An 11,969-nucleotide genomic window follows, 5' to 3' on the forward strand; every position below is an offset into this window, starting at 1 on the left:
TTTCTAATGCATACCATTATAAAACACAACATAAAAATATTAACATTTCAATTTAATTTTCAGAATATGGCTGTACTGCAATAGTAATGCCAATGAAAATCTCTAAGGGGACCGGTGGCCCCGTGCGCTTCGTAGCAATTTGTCCAAAAACTATATCTACAGGGGTATAAAAATTGTTATATTAAATACGTTATTCTGTTAATTGAATTACTTGTTAATAAAAAATAATATTAGAGTATAATCTTTCTTGATAATAAAGTATGGTATGTTTAAATATATATTGAAAGATATGTACTGTGAAATAAACAGATAACCTCTTGGTGTTTGTGGGTCATCATTTCATTAGATTGGCAAATTGAATTCCTTTTGTATGACAGAAATATTAAGTAATAAACCATTTAATTTTGAATTATGTATTTTTAATGAAAAATCAAGTCTAACTTGTATTCAAACAATTATAAGCATGGCATATGGTATTAAACTAAATTAAAACTAAGTCAATATAAAAAATAGGTATTTGTCACAGTGAAAAAGTATAGTGACATTAACATTTAGATTCTTAAAAATATTTTCTTTTCAAATAGAATGTCATGTATTAATTGATTTTCATTGTTTCTTAACTCCACACGTGGGACATCATTTTCGTAATCAATAATTTTAGTGTGAAAGGGACCACTTTCAACAAACAATTCTTGATATTCTTTCGCTACGTCTTTTACATTAATATCGGGATTAACTACGATCCCATGAATTTGAGCACTCACAGAGGCTGGAGGGAGTTCTAAATACTTTTCAGTAATTTCGCGTACATCAGCCAACGAAACTACATCTTCGTTTCCATAATCGACATATTTAACTTTGATAAGTCCCTTCATTTCACTGTATGCCAAAATAATAGCTCTATACCAGAGGCCGTCGTCAGGAAAAATAGCAACACAGGGTTTATTCTCGAATATTCCATTAAGAGCATTCATATCGGCACAATCATCTTGTAATTCTTTAAACATTTTATCATATAACAACGTTTTGGCTTCATCAAAGACTATGCTTAGCTCGAGTTTATTGAGGTCTTTTACAAAAGAAATATTACATAGAAATTCGGTTTCCGTATTCACTGGAAAAGCAACAAACTCTTCAGTTGGTGAATTATTTTCCTCTTCTTCCATGAGTTGATTCCAATCTTTGTGAGCAAAATCTTCTAACTGAATCGATTTCATTGATTCAATGGATTTATTATCGTCTGTCTCGACTATGTAGTCAGGTCCTGAATCTGATTCATTAATAACGTCTTCGCAGTGTTTTGGCTGTATATTTGGTAGGAACTTTCGTACGACTGCTTTTGAACCATCCGTGTATTCAGCCATTTCGAATTCTACCAAGTGATCGTTAATCCAGAGCTTATCAAATTTCAAATCGATCGGTATTAGACCTCCGATAGCTTCGCCCGTAACTTTTACGAAACATTGCTTTTCTACTATCGATTTGTGTATATAATCCAGGGTCTGTCTCTTCCATTTTTTTTCGACTGGTTTAATACGATCTAATATACATTTGTGGGCTTGTATTGGGATCTGGTATAGGGCCACGTTCTTCCTTAAATTTTCAAACGAGCATATTTCCTCATTTCCATAATCGACGTAATGTATTAGGCAACTGGAAGTTTCGTTATTGACTTCTAAGACCTTGCCTCTATAAAAACGATTATCCAAGTAAAACAATGCAATACAAGGTTCTCCGACCGTCCACTTTGTGAACTTAGCTTTAGGATCAGGATTTTTAAAACGAACATCGAGGGCTTTTCTTATTAAATCTAATGTGTCCTGTTGGGTGATGTCGTGAAGGTAGACTACGCCGTCGATATCGATATATCTGAAAAATAAAGATGTTCTGTAAAATATTATACATTTTAAGGTACTTTGACATTCATACCTGTCATTTCCTTCAATTTTGGTTATAAGTTACAGTGCATATGTATATTTAAATTTAAACTTACGTCGGCATAGCTGTGAATTCTTTGCTTTGTAAAGGTTCCGGTGGTAGCCAATCGGATACAAAAACGGTGTTAGCTGCGTCTGGTTTGTCTTCATTTGATTCCTCTTCTTGTATTGGCGAATTAGCGCTGCTCGAGAAAGATTTGTTTGAAATCTTAGCAGTTATTGGTTCTAACTGAAGAAAGTCATTTACCGAGCCAGTGTCGTTTAAGAAAGATAGAGTAGCATCTCTTTTGTCTATGCTTTCCTCATCTAGCGATATCTGGAAGTATACAAATAATAGTTTATTTCGTCGTAAACGTATCAGTGAAATACATAAACATATACAACTATGTGATACACCTATCATACATATATCATTAATCGGAATACGTTTACCTCTTCAGACTTGTCTGGGATTCCGAGACCTTGCTCAATAATTTTCTTGTTAAGACAACGCCATTCGGAGACGTTAGGTTCGAGCGCACCACCTTGAATCGTATGATACACCCATAATTCAACAGGCATACTCTTGCCCTTGAAATTTCCAGTTTTCGTGATAAATATTCTTTGGTAAGCATCGAGAAGTTCTTTCAGATACTCCTTTGTGAGAGAAGGCCATTCCTCTCCTACAGCTGGCATTACACCATACAAATGGCACATAATGGCTCCGCCACCCACAGACATGAACTCTTGCGTTAATTCTCTGAGACTTTGTAAAGGAACCGTTTCAACACACGCAAAGTCGGAATAAAAAACTTTAGCTTTATCGTCATTTATTTCTAGGATTACAGCACGACGCCAAGTTTTGGATTGTATACACAAGGTGCAACATCGGTCACCGACGTTCCAGCTCTGCGTTGACTTGTCATTCTTCTTCGTATAATACTTCTGCATCTTTTCGTACAACTCGTTATACGCCTTTTGTTGTTGCACCAATGATACGTAAAGTAATGACGGAGATTGATAATTTAATACTTTAACTTCCAGTCTCAATGGTCCTTTATCTTTTGCCTCTAAACCTTTAGTTGGGTGTTGCTTTTGTGGTGTCGAAGGAGTTGGCCTTTTTAAAATTGTTTTGAAGCTTTCTTCAGTCTGCTTCTTTTGTTCACGGCTTGGTGATTTCTGTGTGTTTACTTGATTTTCTTTGTGAAAGTTTTTGTTGAACATGAATACTCTGTAACAAAACGCATATTGGAATTTTGAACAACAGGACAATTTATAGTTTTCTCACTATAAGTAATTTTTCAAACATTCTATTAGTTAACTGTTTGTAATAGAGGAATTAAAAAAAAATCTACACCAATATTATAAAGCTGAAGAGATTGTTTGTTTGTTTGAACGCACTAATCTCAGGAACTACTGGTCCGATTTAAAAAAATCTTTCAGTGTTAGATTGACCAATTATTGAAGATGGCTATAGGCTATATATGTACCACGGGCAAATCTGGGCGGAACGCTAGTTATTTATAACTTGGTACTTAAAATAATTTTATTTTGAACAGACACATACCCGAATGTAACAGCAAATTTATGTCTGATCATAAGCTCATTGATACAGACAATATTGTCTTCATCCGTCTTGTCGTACAAGGTGACACCAAGCGAATTTCTGTTTCTATGGTCCTCGACGTGAAGATCTAGAACGCGGTCCTCGAATTTCTTCAGAAGAGCGACCGACGCCGTGTTCCACTGCTTGTTTGTGGGAGTGACGCCGGCCAAATGACATTCTGTCGCCTGCGTGCATGTAAATTTGTAATATTAGTGAATGTATCAGAAAAAAAAATTTTTAAATAAAATTAATTTGCTTAGGTCACTTAAATTAGAATCATTTAAATATGCGTGAAAGGTAAGTAATGGAACGCTTCATCAATATTCCTGCACAAAGCTAGCTATATTCTTGATTGAGCTAAATTTTATTTCTAGCTACTGTGGATGTGTGCGTACAACGTGTAATGTGTGTGGGTGGCGGCATGTGTGTGCGTATGTACCAGCGCGCAGCGTGGCGCAACGCGGTCTTTTACACGAGGAGCACGTCGCAAGTGTGCTGCGATGTGTGTGTGTGTGAGTGTATGTGTGCGTGTGTACCAGTGCGCGCAGCGTGGTGTAGGGCGGCGCGATGCGACGCAGCGCGGTCCAGTGCGCGAGCAGCGCGGCGCCCGTGTCCAGCAGCGCGACGCGCACGCGGCCGCGGCCGGGCAGCTCGCACACATGCGCGCGCGCCCAGCGCCGCCCCGCGCCGCCTGAACCCCCGCCGCCCCCGCACCGCTCCACGTTCACCACGCACACCATACCTGCCAAGCCAACCCGCACGCTCTTTATCCGACTAATAAAAATACACGACCAGTGGTTAAGCGACCGAATCCGATCGAACGAGTCGGCTCCACGTTACCTCGCACAACATGCCTGCGTCGCTCACGTTTGTTTATTACCGCGCTTCGCTTATTATTTCTTTATTTCCCCGCTGTGGTAAAAGATGTTACCTGACACTAATTATCTAAAGTTATTTAAAACATGTTTGCATGGTGAGAAGTATCTATCTATTAAATAAACGGCGTTAAAAAAATGACAAAAAATTCTCAATGCGTAGAAAATTCTGTTACTTTTTTTTCGCGTCGTATACAAACAACTCTTTAGCTCCATGGTTTCTGAAACGATCGTCATGGTTGCTTCTGTGTTGAAGTAATACCCTATATTTTTCCTATTGAATGAAAAATGAGACTTCGTTAGAATCCGAGGTTGGTACACCATTTACATACCTGAACTAATTTTTACTCATACTTAAATATGGAGGGAAGGGAAGGAAAATAATAAATTGCAACCTATCCCTTTATTTATTTTAGGTTCATCAGCTGTTGTTGCTTAAACAATTTCTCTTTATGCAAAAAAAAAGTGTAGTCTTACACATTACATGCACAACAGTTAAAGATAAACACAATATTCAGAATAAAAAAAAACAAGTATAACTAAGTTGATATCTCTAAATGACAAACAAATTAGAATTTATTCATATTAACATTAAATACTTCGTGTTTAGCAGCAAGTATAATATGTGAGTGTAAAATAATAATAAGAGATAAGACGGAAGAATTGCTATATTTATTATGTAGGTTACAAAGTCTAGAGATCGGCAAGTAGCGACCCAGTACGTTCAGTACAGTAAGTTCGTAATTTGTTTCCGTGAATAATGCTTAGATATAATAATCCCTGATTTTGATATCGTCGGATAGGACTTTTAATGTTAAGTTGAGATTCTGAACACGACTTTTCACATAAAAATACTATACTTACAAATTGATTAATCAATTTACATTGTTGTGAATAAATTGAATGCCTCACCTTTTTCTGGGAGATAAATACTTCCAGTTTGAAAATTTGCACTATATTCTTGATCTAAATCTTCACATAATTTTTCGTAAACGCTTTGCAAGTGGCGCTGTAAAAAACAACAAATTTATAATCAATTAATGAACGGGTAAAATGTAAAATGCGTAATTTTAAAGATTTTTCTAATCCTTATTAAAAAACGTTCTTAACTATTTCATAATATGTATTTATATTTTTGTACTTTTGTACTCACCATTCGCACGAAAAAGTGATCTGGGCTCACAACATGTGTAATGTAGACTTCTTCAACAGAATTTAGCTTGAAGTCATTGTTACTGATGAAAATCCTTGGTTTTTCAATTACTCCTATAGCCTTTGGATACTGTTAAAATTAATATGACGATATATAAAATAAAGATTAATGAAATTAATGAAAATGTTAAATCGTACCAAACGTACAATCAAAATATTCCTATTTACACAATTAGTGTAGATAAGTATATCAAATACATGAGAATTTGCCTACTTGCGGCGGGATACGGATTTCTTTTTCTATTTTCCAATGCTTTAAGACTAAAATGCAACATTAAACACACACAGACACACACACACACACACACACACACACACACACACACACACACACACACACGCGCACACACAGGAGCGCGCGCGCCCACACGCCAATCCAAACAACTACGCACTCATTCTAACTTCTAAAATAACAAATTTATTTCGTTTTCCTTTTCTATTAATTAGGCATAGAATATAATGTAACATTGTTTGAAGGGAGAAGCCACTAGTTCGGCAGTCAGTGTGTCAGTCGTATGAGAGATGTACTTTATTTTATGTCAATAAATATGTATTTTATTTTTATGACATATTAACCGGCAACCGATCGGGCAGGAAGGCGCGGCCGTGGAAGTGCAGCGCGTGCGCCACGCTGAGCCCGTGCTCGAACGTCGTCACGTCCACCTCCAGCGTCACGCTGTTGGGCGACATCGAGCGGATGCGGCGCACGTGCACCACCGCTTGCTTGCTGGAACGGACACGTTCGCAACCGTCATCCCTACTAACCTAGTTCTCCGATTATTTTAATGTATTTTTTACTATTAACTAGCGGTCTTTAGCCTTCCTCAATAAATGGGATATCTAATACGGAAATAATTTTTCAAATCGGACCAGTACTTCCTGAGATTAGTGAATTCAAACAAACAAACAAAGTCTCCTTCTAATTCCTCCAAAATAATCTTTTCGAAACTAACATGAGATGAAAAGTTGTGAAAATATTATTGAAGAGAATTTTATTAATGGGGGATACATTTTCTACAAAATAACTACCTAACAAAGCGGAACGCGCAAATAATACATAATAAATATTAAAAATTGTCAAAGGAAATAAGATGCTTCACCGTAATAAAAGGTAGCATCAACGTCTAGCCTCCTTACTGTCTTCTGGCACAAAAACCACAAAATAAATTCGCGACGCGACGTAAGAGAAATAAACTCCTAGGTTCAACTTTAAATAAAACGCACACAGTGCAGTTCTGATCCTTATAAGGAAACTTTTTATAACTGGAACACATAAATCATCCGTGCACTTTAAAAATAATATGTTTATACCGTATATTATTTTCAACTAACTGACCCGGCAAACGCTGTTCTGCCTTACTCTTATCATTTAGGGTTAAAAAATAGATGTTGGCCGATTCTCAGACATATCCAATATGCAGACAAAATTTTATAAGAAGCGGTCCAGCCGTTTCGGAGGAGTTTGGTAACTAAAATTGTGACACGGGAATTTTATATCTACACTAATATTATAAAGAGGAAAACTTTGTTTGTTTGGTTGTAATGAATAGGCTCAAAACTACTGGACCGATTTTAAAAATTCTTTCACCATTCGAAAGCTACATTATCCACGAGTAACATAGACTATATATGTACCACGGGCGAAGCCGGGGCGAACAGCTAGTATAAGATAAAGTTACTTGTCTATAATATTCTGTATGAGGATGGCGTCCTCGCTCGTCCACGCGCCATTCTTCGGCTGGCAGTTAGCGAGCGCGCAGTTGATGGCGAACGGCGGCGGGGTGTGCAGGCGCGCGGGGGGCAGCAGGCGTAATCTAGGTAATATATGCATTGCTTATCGGTAATCTAGGTAACGTATCTATAAAAAAACATTATTAAAAATAGATAAATGAAAGAAAAAAAAAGATACAATATATTTTCAATTACATTTTATATCTTAATTAATTTAATCATGATTGATATGTTTCTTTGTTATTAAACTGACAAAATGAAATAATATTTTTTAACTCAAGTTCTTGAGAATTTGCAATATTAGAAAATTTTTGAGGGAAAAAAAGTTTTTACTGAGTTTTCTGTTAGAGATAGAACGCAATTGTTTTCAAACGAAGAGTGAGAGACAGAGAGGGATATAGAGAAAATTAAAACATGTGTACTTGTCAATAGTAACAATTTCGGTTCCTCCGAAGTCGATGCAGAACACATGAAATTTGGGTTTGTTATGGTTGCGGCGGTCGATGCTCACTATGCGACAGCGCATCCACAGATTATCGACTTCATTGTGCACCAAGTATACCTTACCTACAAAATTATGTATCATTAATAATTTTGAGCAAACATAAGGTTATTAATTACGAATCTTTGAGTAGTAAATTGATTCAATTAGAATATTCAAAATATTTTTTATGTATAAAAATTAATATACATATGTATATGACTTAATTACTACATGCAGGTGAGCTACTTAGATCCATTAATTACAAATAACACAAACTACACCAAATGGTGGTACATATATTTTGAATAATCTTCATTATTTTGCAAATTGTACAATGTGAAAGTGTTTGGTATACCAAAGTTTCACATTTAACACTAAACGCACCCTCAGTGACATGGTGAGCGGATGGTGTGGGCAGCGAGATTGCATTGCGGAATTCTCGTAGTAATTCTTCGACACGTGATTGGTGGCAAGCGCGTTGTACGAAGAAGTTATGGGGATCCACAATGTGCGATATGTATATTAATTCTTGACTACCTGTAATAGCACACAATACTGGCCTCTTAACGCTAAAGCGTAGAACCCAAGCCCAGAATTGGACTGTGAAATTTTTTAAATTTAGAAGAATAATGAATTACTCTGTATTTACTCTGGAATATTATTTACTAGTGAAAAGATTAAATAAGCTTTAATGTGTTCAAAATTTTTCCAAATTATCAAGCAATCAAAAACCTATATCATATTTTGTTTGTAATACATACTTTGTGTTCAAAAGAAATTTTTTTATTTTACATCAGCGTATATGAGACCTCAAAAACAATGAAATGACTGGTTTCCATAACTAAAGAGATGGTAATTCTAATCAGAAATAAATATGTATCTTTTGTTTTTTCACTAACCTTCCTGCAGTTTTGGATATTGACTCTCGGGGAAGGGCATCACTGGTTGAACAATTGGCTTGGTGTATTGATCATCTGTAAAAATAATTAATTTTAATTTATTATTTCTCTCTTTGATACAACTGATAGGATAAAAATGAACGGTTGTGGACAGGTAATTGCATTATTAAAATTATTGAAGACTAGCTGCGCCCCGCGGTATCACCCGCGTAAGTCCGTATCCGTTATTCCAGTTGTCCGGCTATCAACGTACCAAATTTTATTGCAATCGTTTCAGTAGTTTTTGCGTGAAAGAGCAACAAACGCAGACACAAACTCTCGCATTTATAATATTAAGTAGGATAGAACAATCGTGTATTGTATGTCTTCATTTAAGTTCAAGAAATGTATGTGTTAATTGTTTTAACATTATTTTTTAAAATAGCAGCCATTTTAGTAACAATTACTGATAAGCAAATTTAAATGTGCCTTTGTGTGCTTATAAATTAATTTTAAAAAACATAATAATGCAGTACTCACATGAGCTAGGGTATGAGGTGTCACTATTCATAGAATTGATGGATGAACATGAGCCACTCTTTGTCCTATATTTTGGTGCCTGTTTATACAATGTTGGTGTTTTCAAAGGTTCTTTGTCTTTTGGTTTATTTAATTGACGAACATCTATATATGAATGAAAAATGATTATTCATTAAATATCAATTAACTGATTGAAAGTTCTAAATATTGCATTTTGCTGTTTAAAAATGTTATTGCCAGATGATTATAGTTGGGATTGATATTAGCTTCTTAATAATATACATAATTTTTTACCAGTGATTTGTTTTAAAAAATATTATAATTCGCTCCGGGGCGCGTATAGGGAAGGCAGACAGACACACAAACAAACAAACACAATTTCACATTTATAACATCAGTGTAGTGTAGTCTCAACAATACAAAACAACATGTCAACAACTCTCTGTCTGTCTATCTCTACTTCACACCTAAATCACTGAGTCCATTTTGACGAAAATTAGTGCAGAGATAATTTGTGATCCGAAAAAGGACAAAGTATGGATTTTATCCTGCAAATGCCACGGGAACGCAAGCTATGCGGGGAAAACCCTGGCTGTATCATTAAATTTTTTGACAATATGAAGCCCTAGACAGAAAGTTAAAAAAAAAAAAACATGTCATGTATTTCCTGCCTCGTGATCAAATTTTTTCTATTCTTTCAAAATTTCTCATTTATAAAGCATTTCAATGCTATAAAACTAAAAATAAATGTCGCAGTATGCAAAATCTACACAAAGTATTATTGAAGAGTGATTTGTAATTTTTATTGTTGTTTAATCATATACAAATTGTACAGTACCTTGAACTAATTGCGGTGGGTAAACTACAGTAGAGGGGACAGCAGGAATCTCAATTTGCGATTTTTCGACTTCAGATGTTGAGCATAATTTATATTCAAAATTTCCATTCCCTTCAAGGTGGACATAATCTTTTAATTTATCACATAATTCGTCATTAACAGTTATCCTGCAAAATTATTATTATTTACATAAGAGTTTATTTTGGATTGTATAAACACACAAAGTAAAAATTAGTTTAATGTGTTTGAAATAAGATAATTAAATCTTTATACCATGGTGAATGAGCTTCTTCAAATAGTTTCATGATTGAAAGATACCTATATTCTATACAATTTAATGTATGGTGCTAAATTCTGCTTTTATATTGAATTGTATCTATATGTGCTAAAGAAGATTATTATTGAAAATATTCAAAGCAAGTCACATAAACATTTAATCAGATTTAATATAGACAATATTAGATCATGATATATATAGTTGCATTTAAATATACAGATAATATAAAGGAAGGACATACTTGAGAGGTTCTCGTTCATCATTTATTTTTAAATACCATGGTAGTTGAAGAATTTCTTTTGCATCTTTAAGAATTGCGGATATATTGGCCTAAAACACATTGCAAAATGATATATTTCATGTAAAAATTAAAATACCGATTAAGATGTTTTCATTGTGTTACTTACTCTGCAACGTTAAAAGAATTATCAAATGTTATTAAGCAACTGAATATTATTTCATATGGCATACCTCTTTAAGTTGGTTTGCATCTAGAGATGTGATCACATTGAGGAATGTTTTGGATTTTTTAATAGAATTTTCAACATCACTTCTTGCTTTCAGCAAAGATTCTTTTTCACATGATTTTGCTTTCATTAGAGTGTGAATTATTTTATCCTTATGAGATTGAATTTGAGCAAACATTTTTGAATATTGGTGTTCAATATCATTTATCATTTTAGTGATATCAGATGGTGCAGCTTCATTTTGTAAATTCAACAATATGTTTCCAATATCCTAAATAAATATGTTTATATTAGATGAAACTCTAAATGTGTGAAAAAATGTTTATTTTGTTAAAATCCTTAAAAACTTACAACTGCAGTTTTAGTTAGTCTTCTGTAAAGTTCATCAATTTTGGGTGATATTTCTGATAATTCAGTTAAGAAATCTTCATTCTGAAATTGAGTGGTAATATGCCATATTATATAAGTACTGGAAAATCCCGTTTATCCCAAATTATTGGAACAGCAGCCATTTGGCAGTGGGAAAATCCAGTATCTTTATAAATAAAAGTTTTGAAACTTTGTTTTGGTTAAACAGATTTGTATATATATGTGATTCAGATAACAATCTTGAGGACTTTATGTGTTAGATTTTTACATAAATTTGCGTCATTCTTGACTTATATAGCCACTGAAACTTATTTAACACTAGAATAAAACAAAATATAAAGAATTTTATCAGAATCATGATACAGAATTTTTTGAGTTGAATACAAAAATCATACCACTTCATTAATAGAGACAACATCATGAGATTTGCAAGATTTTTCTCCACCAACCATGAAACAATCCATACAAATAGGTTTTACACAAGATTTGCAGTAGTAATCCAATGGTTTTTCCTTATGAATTTTACATGTGCTAGATTTGATCTTCATTCCTAAAATATTACATTTATTACAAATATATACATTGTATAGGTATCACAAACATAAAATCTGTTCTACATACCAATATTTTCTAGAACATGGTTTTGAAAAATAACAAAGTTTTTGTGGCTCCTGTTGAAACAGCTAACACAAAGTATAGTTGAACATTGTTGACACATTTTTGTTGTAGCAGCATGGCACTCTAGGCATTTTCCTGCAAATTAAATCAATTATAGT

At 34.3% G+C, this 11,969-nt stretch overlaps 2 protein-coding genes across 2 annotated transcripts in view; one reads left to right on the forward strand and one right to left on the reverse strand.

Annotated features, from left to right (window-relative positions):
- Positions 1-397, forward strand: part of LOC119837080 (kynurenine formamidase-like) — a 5,164-nt gene extending 4,767 nt beyond the window's left edge. The window contains exon 5 of the mRNA XM_038362577.1: positions 64-397. Within this exon, the coding sequence (XP_038218505.1) occupies positions 64-170 (107 nt within the window). The 3' untranslated portion in view covers positions 171-397. The remainder of the gene's footprint in view (positions 1-63) is intronic.
- LOC119837069 (tudor domain-containing protein 1) lies at positions 398-11,942 on the reverse strand. The gene is made up of 19 exons (XM_038362564.1): positions 11,815-11,942; positions 11,589-11,743; positions 11,176-11,256; positions 10,829-11,095; positions 10,599-10,687; positions 10,081-10,247; positions 9,243-9,386; positions 8,724-8,798; positions 8,209-8,361; positions 7,763-7,907; positions 7,289-7,423; positions 6,186-6,336; positions 5,551-5,679; positions 5,310-5,406; positions 4,059-4,264; positions 3,484-3,707; positions 2,370-3,147; positions 1,994-2,253; positions 398-1,869 (listed from the first exon to the last, which is right to left on the reverse strand). The coding sequence occupies exons 1-19, from the start codon at positions 11,909-11,911 to the stop codon at positions 552-554; spliced, it is 4,671 nt and encodes a 1,556-aa protein (XP_038218492.1). The 5' UTR covers positions 11,912-11,942; the 3' UTR covers positions 398-551.
- Between the last annotated feature and the right edge of the window lie 27 nt (positions 11,943-11,969).

The sequence above is a fragment of the Zerene cesonia genome, chromosome 3 (assembly GCF_012273895.1).
Source record: "Zerene cesonia ecotype Mississippi chromosome 3, Zerene_cesonia_1.1, whole genome shotgun sequence".
NCBI classification, from domain to species: Eukaryota; Metazoa; Arthropoda; class Insecta; order Lepidoptera; family Pieridae; genus Zerene; species Zerene cesonia.

What these genes read in the sequence shown, in the direction of transcription:
- LOC119837069 (XM_038362564.1), bottom strand. Translation starts at nt 11,911, where the DNA reads ATGTGTCAACAATGTTCAACTATACTTTGTGTTAGCTGTTTCAACAGG. An exon ending in CCATGTTCTAGAAAATATTG is followed by an intron (nt 11,744 to 11,814) that starts GTATGTAGAACA and finishes GTAATATTTTAG; the next exon opens with GAATGAAGATCAAATCTAGC. An exon ending in TCCTGCCCGATCGGTTGCCG is followed by an intron (nt 5,680 to 6,185) that starts GTTAATATGTCA and finishes TAATTTTAACAG; the next exon opens with TATCCAAAGGCTATAGGAGT.